Source organism: Pelodiscus sinensis, chromosome 4 (genome assembly GCF_049634645.1).
Source record: "Pelodiscus sinensis isolate JC-2024 chromosome 4, ASM4963464v1, whole genome shotgun sequence".
Taxonomy (NCBI): Eukaryota; Metazoa; Chordata; order Testudines; family Trionychidae; genus Pelodiscus; species Pelodiscus sinensis.
In genome coordinates this window covers 2,949,788-2,973,113 of record NC_134714.1, presented here as the reverse complement: position 1 = coordinate 2,973,113, position 23,326 = coordinate 2,949,788, and the positions used below count along the sequence as shown (strand labels likewise).

General features: G+C 46.0%; 2 protein-coding genes across 5 annotated transcripts in view; one reads left to right on the top strand and one right to left on the bottom strand.

Moving 5' to 3' along the window:
- FANCM (FA complementation group M) overlaps positions 1 to 23,326 on the bottom strand; it is a 106,904-nt gene that overhangs the window by 61,182 nt on the left and 22,396 nt on the right. The gene's annotated exons all lie outside the window — the stretch shown is intronic.
- Positions 1,107 to 22,143, top strand: LOC102446921 (heme-binding protein 2-like). The gene is made up of 5 exons (XM_075926129.1): positions 1,107 to 1,392; positions 15,956 to 16,047; positions 18,300 to 18,441; positions 20,233 to 20,416; positions 20,911 to 22,143. The coding sequence occupies exons 1-5, from the start codon at positions 1,182 to 1,184 to the stop codon at positions 21,080 to 21,082; spliced, it is 801 nt and encodes a 266-aa protein (XP_075782244.1). The 5' UTR covers positions 1,107 to 1,181; the 3' UTR covers positions 21,083 to 22,143.

The following is a 23,326-nucleotide window of genomic DNA, read 5'->3' as shown; positions in this document are numbered from 1 at the left end:
CATCTAGACTGGCAAGTTTTTCCCGCAAAAGCAACTGCTTTTGCGGGAAAAACTTGCCAGCTGTCTACACTGGCCGCTTGAATTTCCGCAAGAACACTGACGATCTCATGTAAAATTGTCAGTGTTCTTACGGAAATACTATGCTGCTCCCGTTCAGGCAAAAGCCCTTTTGTGCAAATGCTTTTGCACAAGAGGGCCACTGTAGACAACGCGGTATTGTTTTGCGCAAAAAAGCCCTGATAGCCCCGATCGCCATTTTGGCTTTCTTGCACAAAGCCGCATCTAGACTGACACGGACGCTTTTCCGCAAAAAGTGCTTTTGTGAAAAAGCGTCCGTGCCAATCTAGACGCTCTCTTCCGCAAATGCTTTTAATGGAAAAACTTTTCCGTTAAAAGCATTTGCGGAAAATCGTGCCAGTCTAGACGTAGCCAAAGACTCTTGCCCCTCCTGCTCCCCAATCAGGTTAGGGGATGCGGTCTCTGATCTTGGGCTAAAGGATTTGAAGTGTGGGAGGGGGTTCTGAGTTGAGCCTGGGGCAGGGAGGTAAGGTGCAGGAGGGGATTGAAGGTACTGGCTCTGAGAGGAAGTCTGGGTGCAGGGGGACTCAGGGTGAGGGCAGTGGTTTGGGGTGCTTGAGGGGTTCAGGACTGGAGCAGGGTTTGGAATGCAGGCTCCAGCTGGGCACCAATTACCACAGGTGGCTGCAGGGTGGTGGTGCAGGGGACTACGGCAGGCTCACCCCTACTCTGGCCTGCACCACTCCCAAAAGCAACCAGCAGACTCTCCGTCCCTGTTCCCCCCCCCCCCCATGGGGTACAGAGCGGAGAGAGGGGCACCTTGACATCAGCACCCCCTCCGCTTCTCCTGTGCCCTGCACAGCAAGCAGGAGGCTCCCGGGCTGGGGGGCAGTGCTGAGAGGGGCAGATGAAGTGAGGCTCTGGACAGGACCCCCGCCAGAGGGGTCTACTGGTTGGGGAGCACTGCCCTAGACACGCACCGCCGGCAGCTCGCAGGAGAGAGGAGCACCCCGCCCTGCCCGCGCGGGAGGGGGGGGGGGCGGGGCGAGCCGGCGCAGGCGGCCCCTCGGAGCAGGCTGTCCCGTGCGCCCCCGCCCCGCCGAAGCCCGCGGCGGGCCGAGAAAAGCGCCGCTCGCAGAGCCGCCGCCACAGGCCGGGCGCAGATGCAGCAGGACGCGCTCAGCTGCCGCATGAGCGGCGCGGCCGCGGAGCCCGGCGCGATCACGCTGGAGGAGCTGGACGGCATGGCCGAGGAGCCGGGCCCCGACTCGCCCTGCCACAGCCCCGGCGGCCGGCAGGACGGCGCCGAGCAGGAGCGGCTGCTGAGCTACTGGCAGAGCGTGGGCCGGGGGCACGAGGTGGACGTGCCCAGCGGTAAGAGCTGCCAGCGCGGCGGGGGCCAGGCCAGCTGGGAGAAGAGGCGGAGAGGGCGGCTGGACCGTGCGCTGCAGCCGCGCCCCCCCGCTCCCAGGGCCGGGGCATGGCCACACGCTCCCGGCCGAGCCCCTGGCCCAGTCCATCGGCGAGCGCGCCGGGTTAAACCGCTCAATCAAAATCAAGAGTTTAGGATTTAGCGGGATTATGCAGAAGGGAGGCAGGCGCGTGTCGGTCAGGGAGGTGACGGTCCAGGCTGACCCCATCACCGCGGTGCCGTTTTTCCAAATGCTGGGCTGTACAGCGAGACAGAGGGGAAGAGGAAGCAAGATCCTTCCAGCCCTTTGGAGAAAATAAATGGTTGGGGAGGGAGACTGGCTGTTTAGACTGCGGTTCTACTGTGACTGACCACACAGCTTGCCCACACATTTTTGAAATAGTGACTACATAGTTCGTTTACAAGCTAGATTTTATGCCTTCTAATTTGAATTTGTGACACACACCAAAAAAAAAAAAAACTGTCAACACTATCAGCCTCAAATTTCCCACAGAGTAACATCTTAATGTGAGGGTGTGGGAAAGGGAGCACTCATTTTAAAGTGTGTTTGATATCAGCTAGTGTGTAACAGCCTTTTTGCCATAGTTAAGGGAATGTAAATACAGGTGGTTTTTAGAAGTTCAGCTTCCAATTCTAAGATATATAGCCATCAAAAACAGAGCAATATGCATGAAAGATAATGAGATCAAACCTTGGATAAACAAAGTTGCAGCTAAAATTTTTCATAATAATTGCAGAATTGAAGTAATTATTCAGGTCTTGACTCATTTGTAGAACAGGACATACATCAAGTTTAAAAAAATGGATAGCTCATCTAAAGATTTTTGGGTTTTCTTTGGTTTTGTTTTTTGAGAAGGACCTCCCAATACCCCCTTCCATCTTTGGTCCTCACTGTTTTTACAACGTTAAGATCAGAGACAGAATCAAAACAGGATAAGATGACTCAATTTTGTGACCTACAATAGGCAAAAAGTGACCTTTGGCTTCTTTATAATATCTCAAGCCTGGCTGTTGAGCGCGGGTTAGTTGCTGGTTTGTTTTATTTCCATTTTTGAGAAGTTCAGGAACCTGAAATATTATAGTTCTCAGAACGTGTAGGGTGACATAAGGAGAAAAAGATAATTGAGTGATTTTTATTCAAACTGCTTAACACTTATGGGCATTAAACAAATTGAGAAATACTTGAGGGAGGATTTTTTCCAACATCTCCCACATTGTTCCTAAAACATGAGAAAGCTGAGTCCATATCTGAGATCAACAAAAACCAGCAAAAAACCATCTAGACTTTGTATTCCCAAAATTCAAACAAACAGCAACCAACAAGTCACAAAACCCAACCTATTTTCCATTTCAGGTCATGTTTACGTTTCTCATCCTAAGCTTCATTGTCTTCTTTCCTGTATTACAATTAAGGATAGGCAAACCGGTTTGAGCAAACAGACAAACCCCTTGCACCTCCCTTGAAACTGAAAAGAGGTACCAGCCAATATTGTTTTTGATGACGACAGCCCACAAAAAGACACTGCTTCTAGGGACTGCCTCATGGGGTTTACAGCCTGTAGCCCAGATACAGTAGGCAGTGGTGCTGAATGTGCTTCTGTTCGATGTAAGCAGAGCCATCAAAAACTCAAAACTTTCCAAAATGCAAATTGAATAGAGTCCCTCCCCATTTGAAAATCAGTATCCTGGGGCTATGTTTCCTAAAACAAATGAGAGAGTTTGCAAGACATGAAGAAAGTGGACGTTTAGAGTGACAGCAAACCAGATTGTGAGAAGTCAGAGGAGGAACATAAGATTAAATCAAGTTCTGTAGGTAACTGAGGCTGTTGGGGGGGGGGGGGGGGAGAAGGCAGAGGAAAGGGATTGCTCTGGCACTGTTTTACAGTTAAAAAACAACAAATTGTCTGGTAGCACTTTATAGACTAACAACATGTAAATGGTATCATGAGCTTTTGTGGGCACAACCCACTTCTTCAGATGACTGGAGTTATGAATTTAGGATGTGCAGACCCAAAATAAATAGGAGAGAGGAGGGAAGAGGGAAAAAAAGAAGGGGGGGTTGGGATACAGGAAGCAAGGGGAAATCAGTAAGTATCTGAAGATTGGGTAGTTAAAAGGAAGCAGATAAGAATCAAAGTCCTTCCTGATAGTATCCTTCCTGACTTAGGAGTCTACATAAAGAGCTGTTTGCACCTTCAAGAGCTGTTAAGTTGGTAGTGTACCAACCAGCTTTCATCAGGATTGAGTCCATTAGCATGTGAAATGAATTGCAGTTTAGGGCATTCAAACAGAGGGGGTTGGTGACAGATCCAGAAAGAGTCAAAGTTTTGAGATGCCACTCTTTAAACATGTCTTTTAACAGATACAAGTCCTCACCACAGGTTGAATCCCTCTAGTCAGTACCCTTGTGACCTGACCAGAGCCCAACTAGAGAATTTACTGGACCACAGGACGTCAATATTGTCTAACAGCATTACCGACACTTCCACCGCTTACTGGGCTCTTAGAAGACATTTTAGGGGTAAATTAGAGCTAAACAACCGTACAGAACACAGAGCCAGGACCGGGAGAAGTAAACAAACTTTATAGGACTGCAAGAAACTTGGCTATACCCATAATAAGTGCATATCTGGCTAACTAAAATCATTCCAGACCAGAGAGTGCCAGACTAGAATAAAGTGACAACTTTATAATACAATTTTGGAGCAAATTCAAACCTAACCTGTCCTCGGAAAACCAAGACAGATTCTGTGTTGGAGATTAAAACACTAAGCATTGGCTAAAAGAATGTGTTTGCTGCATCCCTAGTATGTCCCCCCCCCCCCCCCCCCCCCCCGGTTCCCAATTCTCCAACAGTTGACTTCCCCACCTTTAGCTAGGTGCCTGTGGGATGATCTTCTGTTTCCATGGAGATGAGTGGAATCCTAAAGCTTTGTTCTAGTTTTTAGGTGCTGAGATGAGATACTCCCAAATAAAGCAAGTACTTAGAGGGGGCCCTAGATTATTTTCAAGTTTGACAGACCACTAGCAACTCATAAAATAAGGTCCCACTTTAGATGCCGTAGATTGCTCATAGATTTGAACTGGTTCTGATATACATATCATGAAAGTCTGCAGTGGTAGTCTATAGCTTATGAAGGAACCCTTCTGATCACACAGGCCATGTCTACTCTACAGATAAGATCGAAGCAGCCACATTCGATCTTCTGGGATTCGAATTAGCGGATCTAGAGAAGACACACCAATTCGAATGGAGAGGGCACTCCTATCGATGCCGATAGTCCTGCTCCTACGAGGAGTTTCTTGGAAGACATTCGAGGCTCCAAGAACAAAGTTGCTCTCGCCCTTCAGCGCTGGGGAGATTTTCATCTCATCCTACAAATAGTAAGGGCCCTCCTGGGGGAGGGTAAAAGGACCGGGCGGCGGGAGGCCATGGCTTACCAGCGGGTCCGCAGCTTCCGTGACGCCCTGCTCACTTTTGGGCATGGTCACGGTTTGCTGCAAGGCCCAATGGGGGCCGCTGGCACTCCTGCCAATAAGGATCTTTCCCAGCCCTCTCAATGCCGGCGCTCATCATTGCCACTCTAAACACCCGGGGCTACAGGTCCAGCCTCCGTAGGTGTCAGGTACTCTCCTTCCTTCGGAAGGGGAGGTACTCTGTCGTATTCCTCCAGGAGACCCACGCAGCTCTGGCCGCAGAGGCTAGATGGCAGCTGGAGTGGGGGGACAGAGTTTATTTCAGCCACCTGTCGGTCCGTCAAGCCGGGGTGGCTACCCTGTTCTCCCCGAACATGCAGCCCGAGGTGCTGGGGACCGCTGAGGTCATGCAGGGTCGACTGCTGCATCTCCGGGTTCGGATAGAGGGGCTGATATTAAATCTTGTCAACATCTACGCCCTGTCATCCGTCTCAGAGAAACTCCACTTCTATCAGGAGGCGTCTGCCTTCCTCGGCTCTTTGGACCCTTGTGAGTGCCTGGTTTCGGGCGGGAACTTCAATTGCACCCTCGAGGACCGGGACCGTACGGGGCTCGAGCAGTGCCCGGCCGCCGCGGACGTCCTCAGGGAGATAATAGACCATCACTCCCTGGTGGACGTCTGGTGTGACCTCCACCTGGGTGAGGAAACGGTATTTACCTACGTCCAGGTGGTGGGTCATCGGTCTTTCCACTCCCGGTTGGACCGCATTTATCTGTCTCGCCATCATCTCTTTCGGGCCCACTCCTCCAGCATTCGGCCGGCCCGGTTCTCGGACCACCATTTAGTGGCCGTGAAGGCCTCTCTTTCTTCGGAGAGGCCGGGGCCGGCCTACTGGCATTTCAATAACAGCCTGCTGGAGGATGTGGGCTTCGTAGCCTCCTTCCGGGAGTTTTGGCTGGCCTGGCACAGGTGGCGGTGCACCTTTCCCTCGGCACGGCAGTGGTGGGATGTGGGGAAGGTGCGCACGCGGCTCTTCTGCCGGAACTACACCCGGGGGGCCAGCCGGCGGAGGGATGCGGCCATAGAGCAGTTGGAACGGGAGGTTTTAGAGCTAGAGAGGCGGCTGGCCACCGGCCCTGAGGATCTGCCCCTCTGCGGAGCATACTGGGAGAAGCAGGAGGAACTCCAGGCCCTGGAGGACCTTTGAGCCCGGGGTGCCTTTGTTCGTTCTCGTATCCATCTCCTTTGGGAGATGGATCGAGGTTCCCGCTTCTTCTATGCCCTGGGGAAAAAAGAGGGGGGGCTAAAAGACACATCGTCTGCCTTCCAGCAGAGGACGGCACCCCTCCTCACGGATCCGGTGGAGATGCGCGAGAGGGCTCATGCCTTCTACGCCTCTCTCTTCTCCCCGGATCCGACCGACGCCCACAGGGTTCTCTGGAATGAACTCCCGACGGTCAGCGCGGGCGACCGGGACCGGCTAAAGCTGCCTCTCTCCCTGGCCGAGTTCTTGGAAGCCCTCCGTCTCATGTCCATCAATAAATCCCCGGGCATGGACGGGCTAACCGTGGAGTTCTACCGCGTGTTCTGGGACATCCTCAGCCCAGACCTTGCTAGCGTCTGGGCCGAGTCCTTGGAGAGCGGGGTCCTCCCTTTATCGTGCAGGCGAGCCGTGCTTGCCTTGCTGCCCAAGAAGGGGGACCTCCGTGATCTGTGGAATTGGCATCCCGTCTCGCTCCTCAGCATGGACTATAAAATCGTTGCCAAAGCCATCTCCCTAAGGCTGAAGTCTGTGCTGGCAGACGTGGTTCATCCAGACCAGACCTACACCGTCCCAGGCCGAACCATCTTCGACAACCTCTTTCTGGTCCGGGATCTCTTAGAGCTCGGGTGTAGGGATGGTCTGTCGTTCACCCTCCTGTCTTTGGATCAGGAGAAGGCGTTCGACCGGCTGGACCACGGGTACTTCCTGGGCACCCTGCGGGCCTTCGGCTTCAGGCCCCATTTTGTGGGGTTTCTCCAGGTGCTGTATGCCTCCGCAGAGTGCTTGGTCAAGCTCAACTTGGTCAACTTCGGGTGGGGAGTATGTCAAGGCTGTCCGCTGTCAGGCCAGCTCTACGCTCTGGCCATGGAGCCCTTCCTCCGTCTCCTTCGCAAGAGGTTGACAGGGTTGGTGCTCCGTGAGCCGGAGACGAGGCTGGTCCTGTCAGCGTATGCCGACGATGTGCTCCTTGTGGTCCAGGACCCGGGAGACCTGGCGCGGGTGGAGGCTTGCCAAGCCGTTTACTCGGCAGCCTCCTCCTCCTGGGTCAAGAGCTCTGGCCTGGTGGTAGGGGGCCTGGTGTCAAGCAGGCTCCCTCCCACCCGCGCTTCAAGCCATCAGGTGGAGCGCGGGTCCGCTGCTCTATCTCGGCGTTTTTCTCTCTGCCACGCATCCCTCTCCGCTGGAGAACTGGCAAGGTTTAGAGGCCAGGGTGGTTGAGCGGTTGCAGAGGTGGACGGGATTGCTCCGGTGCCTCTCCCTGTGTGGGAGGGCACTAGTACTTAACCAATTGGTCCTGTCTATGCTCTGGCACCATCTCAGCACCCTGGTCCCGCCCCCGGGTTTCCTGGCCCATATCCAGCAGCTGATGCTGCGGTTCTTCTGGCCAGGACTGCATTGGGTCCCTGCAGGGGTTCTCCATCTCCCCCTGGAGGAGGGAGGGCAGGGCCTGACGTGTTTGCGCACGCGGGTTCACATCCTCCGCCTCCGGGCCCTGCAGAGACTCCTCTTTGATGCAGGTAGTCCGGCGTGGAGCACGTTTGCGCACGCCTTCCTTTGCCGCTTCTGAGGGCTCCGATATGACCAGCAGCTCTTTTATTTGAGAGGTCTTCTACGAGACCTCTCCGGGCTACCGGCCTTCTACCAGGACCTCCTCCGCACCTGGAAGCTGCTTGTGACGACCAGGTCCTTGGGAGCCACCTTGGGAGCAGACCTCCTCGCGGAGCCCCTGCTACACAACCCCCATCTACGTGTGCAGGCGGCGAGTCTCCCCTCAGTGCGCCGGAGGTTGGTCCTGGCGGACACCACCAGAGTCGGAGACCTCCTGGACTACCGCCGGGGAGACTGGGTGGATCCTCGGGCACTCGCCCAGCGCATGGGGCTCTCCACCCTACGTACTCCCCAGCGCGTACTTCAGGAGGTGAAGGACGCTTTGCCGCCCACTGCTCGGGTTTACCTCGAAAAGGTCCTGCGAGAGGGTGCACCCCGCCCACCCCTCAGCCCCAGCCCTCCTGAACTCTCCATCGGCCCCAAGCCCTGTGTACCTTCCTGACTGCCTCCCCCTCGTCATCTTAGCCGGCTGCACACGATGCAGCCAGTCCCCTTCCGAACCGCGTCAAAGAGTCACCTGTAAACGCTCGTGCTTCACACGCTCCACTTCCCCGCCCTCGTGTCCCACCCAGACACCAAGTGGCGGGACCTCCTAGCACCAATGGAGGGTGGGGAGCCCCGGTGGGCCAGCCTCTATTCGACCTTGGTTCTACAGCCCACCGGGGACATCTGCTGGAGAATCCTGCACAGCGTGGTGAGCACGGGCGTGTACTTGGCGCGGTTCAACCCCACCCCCAACACGTGCCTCTTCTGTGGCGTGAGGGAGACGCTGGCGCACATCTACATCGAGTGTGCCAGGCTACAACCCCTCTTTCGGCTCCTCCAGAACCTCCTGTTGCGGTTCTGGCTTCACTTTTCCCCCCACTTGTTAATTTACGCACATTCCATCCGTGGCCCCACAAAGTCGCGGGACCTCCTGGTCAACCTCCTCCTGGCTATGGCCAAATGGGCAATCTACAAAACCAGGGAGAAGAGGTTGGCCGGGGGAGGGGCCTGCGACTGTGGGGCCTATTTCCGTTCCTGCATCTGCTCACGTATCCGGGCAGAGTTCAAATGGGCAGCGTCCGCTGGCTCTCTCGAGACCTTCGGGGGGCAGTGGGCGCTGTGTCTGGGGTTCTCTGCTCGGTGTCCCTATCCGGTTCCCTCGTTTTAACCCTTTGACCCTCACACCCGTCCCTGTTTTTTCATTATTTGTCCCCAGTAATTAGTTGGTTTTTCCAGATTCTGTGGACCCTCCCCTCAGGATGGGGGGAGGTCCTTTAGATGTGGGCGGGCTAACACCCGCCCACCCAAAAAAAAAAAAAGGAAGTAGAAGGGACAGTGTGCTCCTTTCGACTTCCCGTAGCGTAGATGGCACTAAAATTCGAGTTAAGCTACTTTGATTTAAGCTACACTATTAAGGAGCTGGAGTTGCAAATCCTAATTCGATCTCATCCAGGCCCCGATTCTCCAGAAGCTCAGAAAGACAGACAGAAGAAGCTAGAATGTGTCCTGATAGTATATCTACTGAGAAAAGTAACTTTTAGAAGAATACTGCTTCTCTAATAAAGTTACTTATTTTTAGTATTTGTAGAAAGTGACTGAAGCTCTATTACTGTTGCAACAGTCAAAGCAGTGCCTACCATTGGGACCATGGCAATGCCTCAACATAAACACAGAAATGGAGGAAAAAAACGAGAAAAAAAATAAACCATCCTAGATCTGTTTAGTTAGAAACATGGTTCCTTCACTATTATCATCAGAAACAAGAAATCTATAATTGCAGATATTTCAGATTACTTTATTCCAATTTAAACAAGAGGCACCTTACAATGTTTTTTTTAAAATGCTAAAACCAAGCCTATCCTAATTCTTCGAAGCAGCCAGTTGCTGAATTTTAAAGTTAATAGCTAATAAGATATTTATCATCATCATATAACAGGCATTTTGTGTGCCACCATAAACCTACTTAGGTTAGTGACTACCAAGTAGAATCTCTGTTTTCTCACAGGAGGCCTTCAGCAGCTATGATGAACTTAGATCGGGTGCCTGGTATGACAGTCAGTATCTGGTGAATATACATGCTAGTAAGACGCACCACAATCAGAGGCAACCAAAACTTCATGTTAATTGACTTCTAAAACAAATACAGTCAAATACATCAGGCCTACTTGCTTCTCACTGAAATACCAAAGACTTGCTTCTTCTACAACACTCACATATACAGTCAATCCTAATTATCATTTTAAAATTTAAATAGTTGAACCATCAAGATGTACACATACTTGTAACTGACTCTTCATGTAGCTGTGGGGCGACAGCTCATCTTTCTTCAGCCTACTCTCTCCCAAAGTTACTTCACGTCTAATATGTCCGAATATAACCTTTTAAGTACAGACACCCATAACAAGTAACTACCACACCTGTGGGCACTATTTTAAAAATACATAATATACTAGTTTTCATGGAACACTAAATCCATAACAAATGTTCACATTTCTCGTAGAATACTAGGACTAGAAGGGACCTCAAGAGGTCATCGAGTCCAGTCCCCTGCCCTCATGGCAGGACCCAATACTGTCTAGACCATCCCTGATAGACATTTATCTAACCTGCTCTTAAATATCTCCAGAGATGGGGATTCCACAACCTCCCTGGGCAGTTTATTCCAGTGTTTGACCACCCTGACAGGTAGGAACTTTTTCCTAATGTCCAACCTAAACCTCCCTTGCTGCAGTTTAAGCCCTTTGCTTCTTGTTCTATCCTCAGAGGCCAAGATGAACAAGTTTTCTCTCTCCTCCTTAGGACACCCTTTTAGATACCTGAAAATGGCTATCGTGTCCCCCCTCAATCTTCTCTTTTCTACACTAAACAAACCCAATTCTTTCAGCCTTCCTTCACAGATCATGTTCTCTAGACCTTTCATCATTCTTGTTGCTCTTCTCTGGACCCTCTCCAATTTCTCCATATCTTTCTTGAAACGTGGTGCCCAGAACTGGACACAAGACTCCAACTGAGGCCTGACCAGCGCAGAGTAGAGAGGAAGAATGACTTCTTGTGTCTTGCTCACAACACACCTGTTAATGCATCCCAGAATTGTTTGCTTCTTTTGCAACAGCATCACACTGCTGACTCATCTTCAGCTTGTGGTCCTCTATAACCCCTAGATTCCTTTCTGCCATACTCCTTCCTAGATAGTTGCTTCCCATTCTGTATGTGTGAAACTGATTGTTCCTTCCTAAGTAGAGCACTTTGCATTTGTCTTTATTAAATTTAATCCCGTTTACCTCAGACCATTTCTCCAATTTGTCCAGATCATTTTGAATTAGGACCCATCTTCCAGATTAGTCGCAACCCCTCTCAGCTTGGTGGTATCTGCAAACTTAATAAGTGCACTTTCTATGCCAATATCTAAATCATTGTTGAAGATATTGAACACAGCTGGTCCCAAAACAGACCCTTGCAGAACCCCACTTGTTATATCTTTCCAGCAGGATTGTGAACCATTAATAACTACTGTCCGAGTACGGTTATCCAGCCAGTTATGCACCCACCTTTTAGTAGCCCCATCTAAGTTGTATTTGCCTAGTTTATTGATAAGAATATCATGCGAGACCGTATCAAACGCCTTACTAAAGTCTAGGTATACCACATCTACTGCTTCTCCCTTATCCACAAGACTCGTTATCCTATCAAAGAAAGCTATCAGATTGATTTGACAGGATTTGTTCTTCACACAGACAAAAGACACATTTAAAAGCAAACAGTTTGAATTGAGCAATATGTATTTTACTTCAAATCTCCGTATCACCAGCGCAGAACACAAAGCTAGTACTGGTGGCTGTAAACAACTTTATGGGACTGTGGGAAACTTGACCATGCCCATTATAAGGGGACATCTGGCTAATTCAAATCATTTCAGACCACAGATGTTGCCAAACCAGAGTATTTGGGGCAAGAAAAGTTCAACCTGTACCTACACTGGTGCTTAGGTCCTTAGGTGAGTGTAATTTGTGTCACACTGAGTGTGGATTAATCACATCCCTGAGCAATGTAAATTATACCAAAGTAAATGGTAGTGTAGACAAGCCCAGAGTGTCACAACAAAATACAAGGTTTGACGTAAGTAGTTAGCTGGGCAGTTTCAGCCCAAGCAGTACCACTCAGCCCTGGTGCTCTGGGGGGTGCTGAGAACAGGTAGGCAGGGATAGGAGGGGTGGAGTCAGTGAGGGGGAAGAGACGGAGCCAGTACTCCCCTTCTCCTGTCCGAGTACCTTTTTCAGAACTGAAGGGCTGTGTAACTTGAAATTAACTCCTCACAACAGATTTTGATCCAATAAAACCTCTTACACACCCTCCCTCTCATATCCTGGGACCAATACAGCTACAACTCTCCTAGATATCAAATTGTAATTCAGGCTCAGATCATATTAAAGCAGGATCTGGTGTTTCAATTACTAGCCCCCCCCCCCCCCCCCCCCCAAAAAGTGTAAGGTTTAAACTAAAGTTAACCAATTCATATGAAATTTTCAACAACAGAGTTCTCTTCATTACAGCATGACATTCAAGTCACACAAACAGCACTTAAGTAAGCAATAATAAAACTACTGTAAATATTTAAAAACTAATCTTTCCACCCAATAGACATCTACACTCGTGGTCTCCGATCTAAAACTCAGTCGTACTAATAAATACAGTTACCAGTCCCGAACGATAATTTGCTGGACCAGGGGAAGTTCCCTACCTAGCTTCCCAGCCCTCTGATCCTTCTTGCTGCCAGCTTCTTCTGGCCCAGGCACCAGCCCCGCTGTCCCTCCCTCCCCCGCATGCCATGGGGCTCTCTGGTTCAGGAATGTCCGTGGTCCAAAAGGATCACAGATGTTGTCAAACCCGAGAATCCCCATTTAGGGAGGCACAGCCTGATGTGCATAGATGCAACACTCACACTATAGAAACTCCTGTATATTTGTAAATATAGCTTATTTATACATTTAGCACAAATACCCTAATGCCATAAGATAAACAGGGAATGTACATCTGTATTTCCATACCATGTACTCGCACCGTTCCTTCTAGAACAATCCAGAGTGTTAGCCGTCATCTTCTGTATCACTTGTACCACCCCCATCAACAGGGGCTTCATCTGGCACCTCCTAAGGACTGTATCTCCTACCGCCCCTTGGCTAGGATGCCTCTTAGCATATGTTATGCTGACATTATGTCTGATGAATATTAAGTAGGGGATGTTTCCTTTTCTCCTTATTTGTATTCCTCCCCTTACTAATGGTGAAGTGTCTTTTCCCAATAGGTCAGTATATCATTGATCTCAACTTATATGTTAATTTGTTACCATGGGACTTTTATCACATTTATTATTTCTGTCCCACCCAGTTATTTGGTCTGGTTTTGACTGGTTTTTTGTTTTTCTAAGTAATGATGTACCTGCTAAGTTTGAGGTTATTCTTGGAAACCCCAATACCATGGAAAGTTACTCTCTTATCGCCTAGGGAAAGGTCCTGAACATATATGAGCTCTCTCAGTGAAAGGTCTCAGACAACATAGCTCAACATACAGGACATGGCCTGTAACAGCATGTCTACACTAGAAAATTATTTCAAAATAACTCCTAAAATAACTATTTCAAAATAACTTGTCTACACTACAGGGAAGCCTCAAAATTAAACTGAGGAAGGCTCCCTTAATGCAGATGCACTACCTCAACTTAGAGCCCCAGGAAGCACTGGGGAGTAATTACTTTGAATACTCTGGAGAGTGATTATTTCGAAATAATTCCCTAGTGTAGTCCAGGGCTAAGTCTCTTATGTCACAACCAAACTGCCAATATAAACCTACCGTGATTTATTATAACAGCATATAATCAAAACCATAAGGAAATAATAAACTTATATCTACAGGCAAGCAAGCAGGTTATCCCTATAGGCTACAGATATGCAGTGACTACAATAACTGTCTAGAGCTAGCAGAACGATTGTAGAATCTTCACCCTACCAAAACAAGTCTCCAACATAGAGGCTTCCATCAGGGAATAGTGAGTGGTAACAGTATGCACTGAAGCCCACGTTGATGCGCTACCCCTCTCTGATAGTAGGGGGATATTACGCAAGCTGCTCACCAATGCTGCTCAAGCCCCGAGTGAGCTGTAATCTGTCCAGATAGATCTTAGCTAAACCTTGTCATAAGACAACCAGGGACCTGCTTCGACAGCCAGTAACACAGGTTGCTCCTTAGCCCATTCTGCAATTACTATACAGAGTCCTAGCTGTACACCTGAATGGCATGGTCATATCTAAATGCAATGACAACAATCAGGATATCCAAGATGTGAAGTCTCATTTTAACTGGAGTGGAATGCAATTTAGGGAAGGTGAAAACACTAATTCAGATATTGGAAACCCTCTTATGCAGAAAGTTAATGGTGAGGTAGGAGAGTGAGTGTTCTTGTGAAAAGTGTCAGAGGAGAGACCCACCATAAAGATCTGAATCTCTCCTATTCCCCTAGCCGATGTAAGGCTGTCTTCCTCAACATGTACTAGAGCAGCGTTTCCCAAACTGTGGTCCGTGGCCCAGTACTGGTCCTTAGGAAAAAAATACTGGGACTCAACATTTTTTGCGAGAGCCTGCCTTGCTGCCCACAACCCCCAGATGAATGCCGTGCTGAACTCCCAGTGTCAAAAGAGGCAGTGTGGGCTTCCTGTAGGGTTGGGGGGAGGGGGGTACTTCTGCAGCTGTGCACCAGTCCCGGAAGTGCGCGGGCTGCTCTCCCCCCTGCCCCAATAGCCGGCGCAGTACCTAAAACACCGGTCCATCACACACTAGGGATTTTGTTCCCTTGCTGCCTTCCTGCACGCGGGGGAGTATAGCTGAAACAGGGGCTACTACCAAGCAAGAGCTGATACCATATTCCATAGACAGAAACCCTCTTCCATCTGGCTCTGTCAGTCTGGCCAGTGGTTTCCTGTTTGGGAGCAAGATAGCCTGAAGTGCACAGAGTAGATCCTTTCTGTAGACATCAGCCTGTCAGCATCCAGGATGCCAGATACAGGATCCACCCTTGGTTCTGTAAGACCAGATCTGATGAATCTTTGTGAAAGGTTCACGAGAATTGAGTACCAGAGCTGTTTGGATTTTGCTGGAATTACAATAACCCAACCCACCTCAAATTCCTCAAAACCCAAGGCATCATGGGGCTTAATGGAAAGGCACATGTCACATCAAGAACTCAACAGAGGAGAGACACAGCACAGAAGAGGGACCCCAGGCTTCTACTTCCCGTGCAGCAGAACCTCTGGTACTTATGGTGACAGGCTGCAAACGGTGGTAAGACTTTAAAAAACTGACCAACCAGTCCATGCTTTGCCTGTTTGAGGTTGATGTATCCTCCATTCTTAACCACCCTTTCAAAGACTGCAGATGCCTGGCATGCTGCATGTGACACACACTCATTCAAACCTGTATGCCAGAAATCGAAGGTGGAGATTACAGTGGCAAGGGTCACCCTATGGAATTTGAATCCAAGGCCAAAGGTGCTGAGACGGTGAAGACTGAGGTTTAAGAAAGTTAAAACTAACTCTTTGAGGGCTTCAGGGATTAAGACCAGGACAGTGAATTAGATTCAACAGAGCCAATTAAGTACTATAGTAAGGTACTCTGTTTCCTCTACCAGGAGAAATAAATGACTGCTACCATTTTGTGCAAGATGCATCTGATGAAGTGGGTCTTTGCCCACGAAAGCTTATGCTCCAATACATCTGTTAGTCTATAAAATGCCACAGGACTCCTTGTCGCTTTTTCAAATTCAGACTAACACGACTACCCCTCTGATGCAAGTGTAGATTAATCCTCAGAGATATAGTGACAATTACTGGAGGAGACAGGATACTGTGAGGTCATAGCTAGACTCTTATCTATGCATTGCTTCCTGAACATCCATATATATTGGGGTTTTCTACTGGCACAGTGGGAGTGTCAACAAGGAACTGGGGACAATAGCAGGACTCAGATGATATGGTACTTTGTGATGCGAACAGAAAGTTTCAAATTTGCTTTCATTTTAGAGAGGCAGAGGTAAGAGCAACTGACTACGCCCTTCTATACTGGAGAAAATCATGCTCATTTTTAACAAAACAAGAGCTAAGCAGACCAAAGTAAGTCAAGGTGTATTTACTCATTTCTGTAGTTTCAGTTCTAGAATTAAGAACATATGATCTCATTGCAGACATGGCACAACCAATCCAGCAACTGACCAGAAATAATCAACAGCAGGAGAGGGAAAGTATCCCATTTACACTGATACACCGCAAAGAAAAGGTAATGCTTCTCCTGTCTGGTATTTATAATGATTACAGTTTGATAATTTAATTTTGTAAGTGTTGCAAGACCGATAACTGAAAACATGAGGCAGCAAGGCTCGCCCTATGTCCACCAGTCCATAGTTGAAGAAGGGAAGAACAATGCACACAAATGACTGAAGTCAGCATGCCTGAATGAAAGTTAGGAGATCCAAAACCACTTTTGGGAAGTGCACATACTATGCACATACTCATCAGTAACTGTGTACTTACAGGGTTTTTGAGGACATTTCCCTTTATTTGCAAAACAAGAGTTCAAAATTCTGAATACTCCCCCCCCCCCTCAAATTAAAATCCAAAATGTGTCTTGCCAGGTATACAAGAGATGTTATTTTTCAAATATAATTTTTAAAAATAAAATCAGTGTTTTCCCAAGCAACTAAGTTTAAGTCCAAATTAGACAAAGGTGAGAGAGTATGAGATTTGTATGAACATTGCATAACTACCACAAGTTTAATGCAAGCTAAGTACTTTAGCTTCAAAAGCGACTGCCATTAAATCTGCTTTTGATTTGTGAATCTGCCATCTCACACAACCCATTCTCACTCTGGTTCTACTCAGAGATGGTCAGTTACAGTCTGGCTCTCCTTGACAGATTTCAGGAATACACATGGAAATCTAATCTTTGTCTGTAAAATGTCTCCTAGATAGCACTTCCACTCCTCAGGATTATTTTAAATTAATTTCTCCTTTTCCACTTGCATGCTCAATGTGTCACTAAACTGGCCAGATCCATTGTTTCACCAGAACACAAAGGCTGTTAACATTCTGAGTTAAAAAAAAACAAAAACCAAAAAACCTCCATAGGTATTTAAAAGTGAAAAGGTGGAGATAAGCTGATCCATAGCTAATTCAATTAAGTTCACCTTGTTCACAAATAGCCATTACTAGTTATTGGAATTACAAACATTCCCTGCAAACACATTTCAGATTAAGGATTTTTCACCAATTGCAATCACAGTTGTAGCTGCTGTTTTACGAGTCATTACAAACAGCAGTGTGGTCAGGCAGAAAAGGTTAAGGTTGGAGGAGAATGAGTAGGAGAGTCTGTGCTCTGTAAAGCACTCTCTCACTCAGAGGCTGGAATCAAATTCCAGATTCTTGAGCCTTGCCATTCTTCTATCAGCAACTATGAAAACTATTGGCAAAGTATTCAACCCTCTAGTGAAAGTGCACATAGCAGTAGTACCGTATCCTCTATCAGCTACTTCTTTACCTCAAGCAGCAGAAGTCTTCACAGTGAATATAATGTTTCCACACCTCCGGATGAACCATGTTGGTGACAATACAATGCCACACACGCTTTTTTCCCCAGATTGCTTTTTTAAAAGCAATGTTGGTCCCAAGATACTAGAAAGAGAAGGTGGGCAAGGTAGTATCTTCAGACTAGGGGGGGTAATGTAGTCATACGGAGTTGCAAATGAAGCCCGGGATTTAAATTTCCCGGGCTTCATTTCCATGAAGCCGGCCGGCGCCATTTTTAAATGCCGGCTAGTTCGGACTCCATGTCGCGCGGCTACACGCGGCACGGACTAGCTAGTTCGGATTAGGCTTCCTATCTGAACTAGCTGTACGCCTCGTGGAACTAGGGGGGTAGTGTAGACATACCCATATTGAACCAACTTCTGTATGTGAGAGCCCTTGCTTAACTTTGGTCCTATAAAAGATATTACCTCACCTACTTTGTCTCTACACATACATAAAATTACAATAAAATAACATAAGTTTTCAAAGTCAAACACTAAGAAGATAGGAAATGCCACAGTTAAAGGTGCCCTCCCCATGCAACCTCAATTTGGTCTCATTATGCCTATGCATTACCAGACAATCATGACCAGGGCTTGATGACCAGCGGCGAAAGCCCCTCGCCAGCCCCGCACTGCTCATGCACGTGCCACAAATGAATGGGGCACCCGGCTGAAATCTACTCACCACGGGAGTATATGAGAGAATGCTCATTAAACAAGGGTATATTTGAGCTAGCTACATAAAAGTCAACTAAATATTTAAGAATTGAAAAGCATTTTTAAATTGAACATCAAGGCATTGGAAATAATTACTAGTCATTTATATTTTCTCCTGACCTTATACCAGTTAGCTTATTTCCTTTCAAAACAGGAAAAGGAGCTGATTCTTTTCTTAAACACTGAAAAGTCCTTTATACCAAAGCTTAATGTCAAATTTAAATTGTCTGATTATTTTGGTTTGCAGTTTGGGGAAGTGCTTTATGAAAAACGCCAATATGGAAAAGCTAAATGGGCTTGTATTAAAATGCAAGAACAACAATATGAACAGAGCATATGTCTGGGATTTATGAAGATTATGAAATATATTTGTGAACAGAACTCTTCAGGTAACTAGAGATACTAGTTTTGAAATAGAACATCTTCTGCTATTTATGCTCCAGCCTCTCTCATCAATTCTAGTTTGGATTTGTACCAACCAGTTGCAAATGCACAGTCCTTCACAGTAGAAGCAGCAATTTGAGACAGCTTTTTTGTCCTGGAAATAAAAAAAAAAAAAAAAACAGCCCCTAGTCCCCAAACTGAAGTGCCTCCTTGCATCAACATTTCAAAACCGTGTGTTTTATTGACAACTGATCGCCAGCTTTCGTTTCCCACCACGTCTTCTTGCTTCCACATTCCCATGGTCTGGAATTCTTGTACTTACAATAAAATCCCATTTAATTGGGATTAAAGGGGAGGTTGGAGTCCACTTCAGCCAGGCTGAAATAATTCCCTCCTCCCCATCCCACACCACTGGCCAGACTGGAGCAGCTTCTGTCTGTGGGGCACCCTGGCTCACTGCGGACAAAGGCTGCTCCAGCCTGGCCAGGGCAACTTACCAGTTAAACCTTCCTATTCCTAACTTGCACAGAGTACACTAGACAAATGAGTCGTTCTGAACAGCTGTATTTCTGAACAGCTGGAATACTACTGAAAAATTCTAAGCGTCAGTTTGCACAGCAAAAGACCAGACTATTACATCATATGTTTCTAATCTGATCCTTGATATAACACAGATTATTAAATTTCACCAAAGTATCTTCTTACTGAACCAAATACACTTTAGCCAAAAGAAGCTGTCAAGGCATCCAGTCTTGATTTGGAGATTTGTTCCAATGATTAGTCATCCTTTCTGTTAAAAGTTTGTCTAATTTCCAATACAAATTTCTCTGGTTTCAGCTTTCTTATATTAATTCCTGTACTTTTTTTGATACATTCCTGAGCCCTTTAGTACACAGGGTTTTCTCCCACCAAAATACACACAGACTAATCAAATCATCCCATTTTCCAACTTCCTTTCTAAAATGTGAACTCCAGAATCGAACAAAATATCTCAGTGCTCAGTCTCATCAATACCCATATACAGACGTAAAATCACCTCCCTACTTAGTCATTTTTTCCACTGTATCCTATTATGAACACATGTTGAATTCTGACCCCTAGATCTTTCAGTGTCACTGCTTTCTGGGATGCAGTCCCTCACTCAGTCTATATGGTCTGCATTACTAGACACATAATTTTGCATTTGGCTGCATTAAAATGCAAAATAAATTATCAGGAGAGAATGTGTGTTATACGCATACAAGTTTGTTAGATTAATAAACCTAAAAAGACAAGTGTTCAGAATTAGGCTTCCTGTGTTGTCTTCTCAGCACGGAGTTATTCCCATGCAACTCCATGTATGGAGGCTCCTTTTCTGCAATAAGAATGCTCCAATTCCAAATCCAAGTGGATTAAGTTAATTCATATAAAGGTACTCAGTCCAGAACAGCATCCACATATGGAGTTAATGAAGAATAATTAACCTGCTTTCAATTCACACCCTATAGCCGATTAACTTTCGTGTATAGATAAGCCTATATTTGCTAAACCTCACTACATCTAGACACAGAAGAGCTCTCAGAACACTTAATTCCGAGACACGGTGGAATGTTCATATCAACAGCTGTTTCCAGCCAACAGCACTAAACCCATCACTTTCAAGATCTACTGAATTCCATTCTGCTATCATTTCCCATTACAGGACTTTATTTTGAATGTTCTTAATCCATGTACAGACAAACTTTAAAACTTAATAAAGACAGAGTGCAAAAGTTTGCTTGGGTTCTCTAGAGTGATGCTTGTATATTATTCTTCAGGATTGTACCTGGGGATGACTATACCCATTGTGACAATAGTGCATACTAACGAATCTCATGCCGAGATCACACGTTCGGTGACAGTCGCATACTACCTACCTGAACTCCTGCAGGATCATCCACCTCAGCCTTATGATCCTGACATAATTATTGAAGAGTGGCCGCCTACTGTTGTTTATACTAGGTAAGCAACATATCAGTCCTGTGCTAATGAAGTCTCAGGTAGTACAAGTCTCTTCCTATGTATTTAAAACAGCGTTTAGTACTTGCCAAATCCTAATATATTGAAAATTAAAGCTTGTGTTATCTTCATTAACTATCCCTTGTTTCAGAAATCAAAGTGAAAGTCAATTCAGGAGACAACTATTAGGTTATGTAGCCTGACAGATTACAGAAGTATTTAACTTTTTGAAGTAAATTAGTTACAGTTCTACTTGTATTCTTTTTTTATAAAGAGAAACAGAATAATTAGTGAAACAGGGCACATCATACCTGACAATTGTAAATGTTGGGTTAAGTAAAATTTTAGCTATCACCACCATATACGATACATACATTTAGAAGCATTATTGAATCACCACCATAGAACCCTGGGAAGGGAAAGAATCTTCCAGGTCTAGAGGGGACTCCAGGAATACAATAAAACAATAGAATATAATTAAAAATTGGTTGTTGCAGGAGCTTCAGAGGGGTCACCAATGAAGATTCAATAATGAGAGAAATAAACTTGTTGGCAGAACTTCTGGAGAGTCCGGAGCTATGTTTGCAGAATATATTCATTGTTGCAGGATACACCAATCCAGCTGCTGCAAATCGACACAATGAAATATGGTTCCTGCAAAGACCATAGCCTCCCACTTCTAAAGCCTAGCATTATCCAAATTCCGTTTGTACACAAATTTGTAAATGAATCGTGAGGCTAGCTGATACCTCTAAGTCTTTGTGATAATCCACACACAGTTTTAACCCTATTTTTCTAAACTATGTATTAGTTTATCAAAATAGCATGACAATCAAATCCAATTTAATTATTGGGCCATTGGCATTAATATCTGAAATCATATTGACAATTTTGAAGTCCTGTACCCAGTTTATTAGATACTTAAGTTTTACAGTTTATCCATAATATTTCATTGAGATTTGTGAAACTTTTTAAATTGATTCATGTAATCTTTGTGAACGAGGTAAATTCAACTCTCAAAGGTATAGTTCATAAGTTCAAATTATAGTGTTAAACACTAATTTGGTTTTAGATTTTTCAAATATTTACATTTTAAATATTTTTCCCAGTACAGTGTCTCTAAGATGCCCTAAACATTTAGCTTGAGATTTTTCAAAAGTGCTTATTATTGGCCTAACTCTGCTCCTGTAGAAGACAACACAGGTTGAACACCTCTAGTCCAGCACTCTCTGCTCTAGCATGATTTTAATTCGTCAAATGTCCATTTCTCATGGGCATGACTAAGTTCCCCACGGTCCCATAAAGTTTGTTTACAGTCACCAGTCCTGGCTCTCAGTGTTCTGTAATAGCTCTAATTTACCCATAAATGTCTTCTAAGAGCCCAGTAAGCAGTGGAAGTTTTGGTAATGATACTAGATGATATTGACCTCTCCTGGTTTGGCACCAGTCTGTTCCCAAGTATGCTGGCCTAGTGAGGTGTAATCAGTAATGGAAATTGGGAACAGAGTTTGGTCAAGTGCTTTGAAGAATACCGTCCTTGAGTACAAGTTTTCCCCACACTTCTCAAAAAGAAAGTATTTGTAGCCTTTGAAATATTGGGACCAGGATGTGAACAATCAATCACATTACACAGTCAATATTTTCTCTTTGGGCACGTCTAGACAACATCCCTCTGTCGGAAGAGGGATGTAAATGAGCCTGATTGAAAGTGCAAATGAAGCGCGGATTTAAATATCCCTTCATTCATTTGCATATTCATGTCTGATCGCTGTTTTGAAAAAGGGTATTTCGAAAGTGAAACCGCAGTCTAGACAGTATTTTTGAAAAAAAAAAACACCTTTTTTTGAAAGAACCTGTAGTCCTGAAAAAATGAGTACTGGTTCTTTCGAAAAAGGGTTGTTTTTTTCGAAAGAACCACATATCTCTGTGGTTTTACTTTCAAAATACCCTTTTTCGAAACAGCGATCGGACGTGAATATGCAAATGAAGGACGGGATATTTAAATCCACATTTCATTTGCGCTTTCGATCAGGTTCATTTATATCCCTCTTTCGACAGAGGGATGTCCTCTAGACATAGCCTTAGTAAATAGTTCACTTTTTCCACAACTTTCTTAAACTTTGTAGCACACACCCACAGAATCATAAAATTCTAAAATAGGAAGGGACCTTGAGAGGTCATCAAATCCAATCTCCTGCCTTTGCAGCAGGACCAAGCACCATCTAGATCAGAGCGACTCAGCACGCAGCTGGTGGGCCATTAGTTTGTGGCCCATGGTGCAGTTTGGATTTACACAGGGCTCAACACACGGGCAAAAGAAGTAGTCAATATAATGACCCCGCTGATAGGAGTTTTAGTAGTTAAATATCTGAACTGTCATTGCTCATTAAAACTGCTGTCATATGGGTGGAAATCAGGTAAATATTAAGCCAGCGGACTGACTTAAATGGGGCCTGTGTTCAGTGTAGTCTTACCTTAATGTTCGTATTCATGCCTGTCAGTGTGAAAAGCTATTTGCATATATACTCACATGTATATGCAACCACACTTAAGTTGTGGCCTTCGGCATGTGCTGTGAGTATTATTGTGGCCCCCAGGTCTTCCAAAGTTGAGTAGCCCTGATGTAGATCATCCCTGACAAACGTCTATCTAACCTGCTCTTAAATATCTCTGATGATGGAGATTCCACAAGCTCCCTAACCAATTTATTTCAGTGCTTACCCACCCTGACAGGTAGGAAGTTTTTCCTAATGTCTAACCTAAACCTCCTTTGCTGCAAATTAAGCCCATTGCTTCTTGTCCTAGCACAAGAGGTTGAGAACAGTTTTTTTCCTCCTCCTTGTAACACTCTTTTAGGTACAGGCAGTCCCCGGGTTACATACAAGATAGGGACTGTAGGTTTGTTCTTAAGTT

Bases quoted from the DNA above. Each gene is read 5' to 3' on its own strand.
- LOC102446921 (XM_075926129.1), top strand. From the start codon at position 1,182: ATGCAGCAGGACGCGCTCAGCTGCCGCATGAGCGGCGCGGCCGCGGAG. The intron at 1,393-15,955 runs GTAAGAGCTGCC...ATCTCATTGCAG, and splicing joins CGAGGTGGACGTGCCCAGCG to ACATGGCACAACCAATCCAG. The intron at 18,442-20,232 runs GTAACTAGAGAT...ATTATTCTTCAG, and splicing joins TTGTGAACAGAACTCTTCAG to GATTGTACCTGGGGATGACT.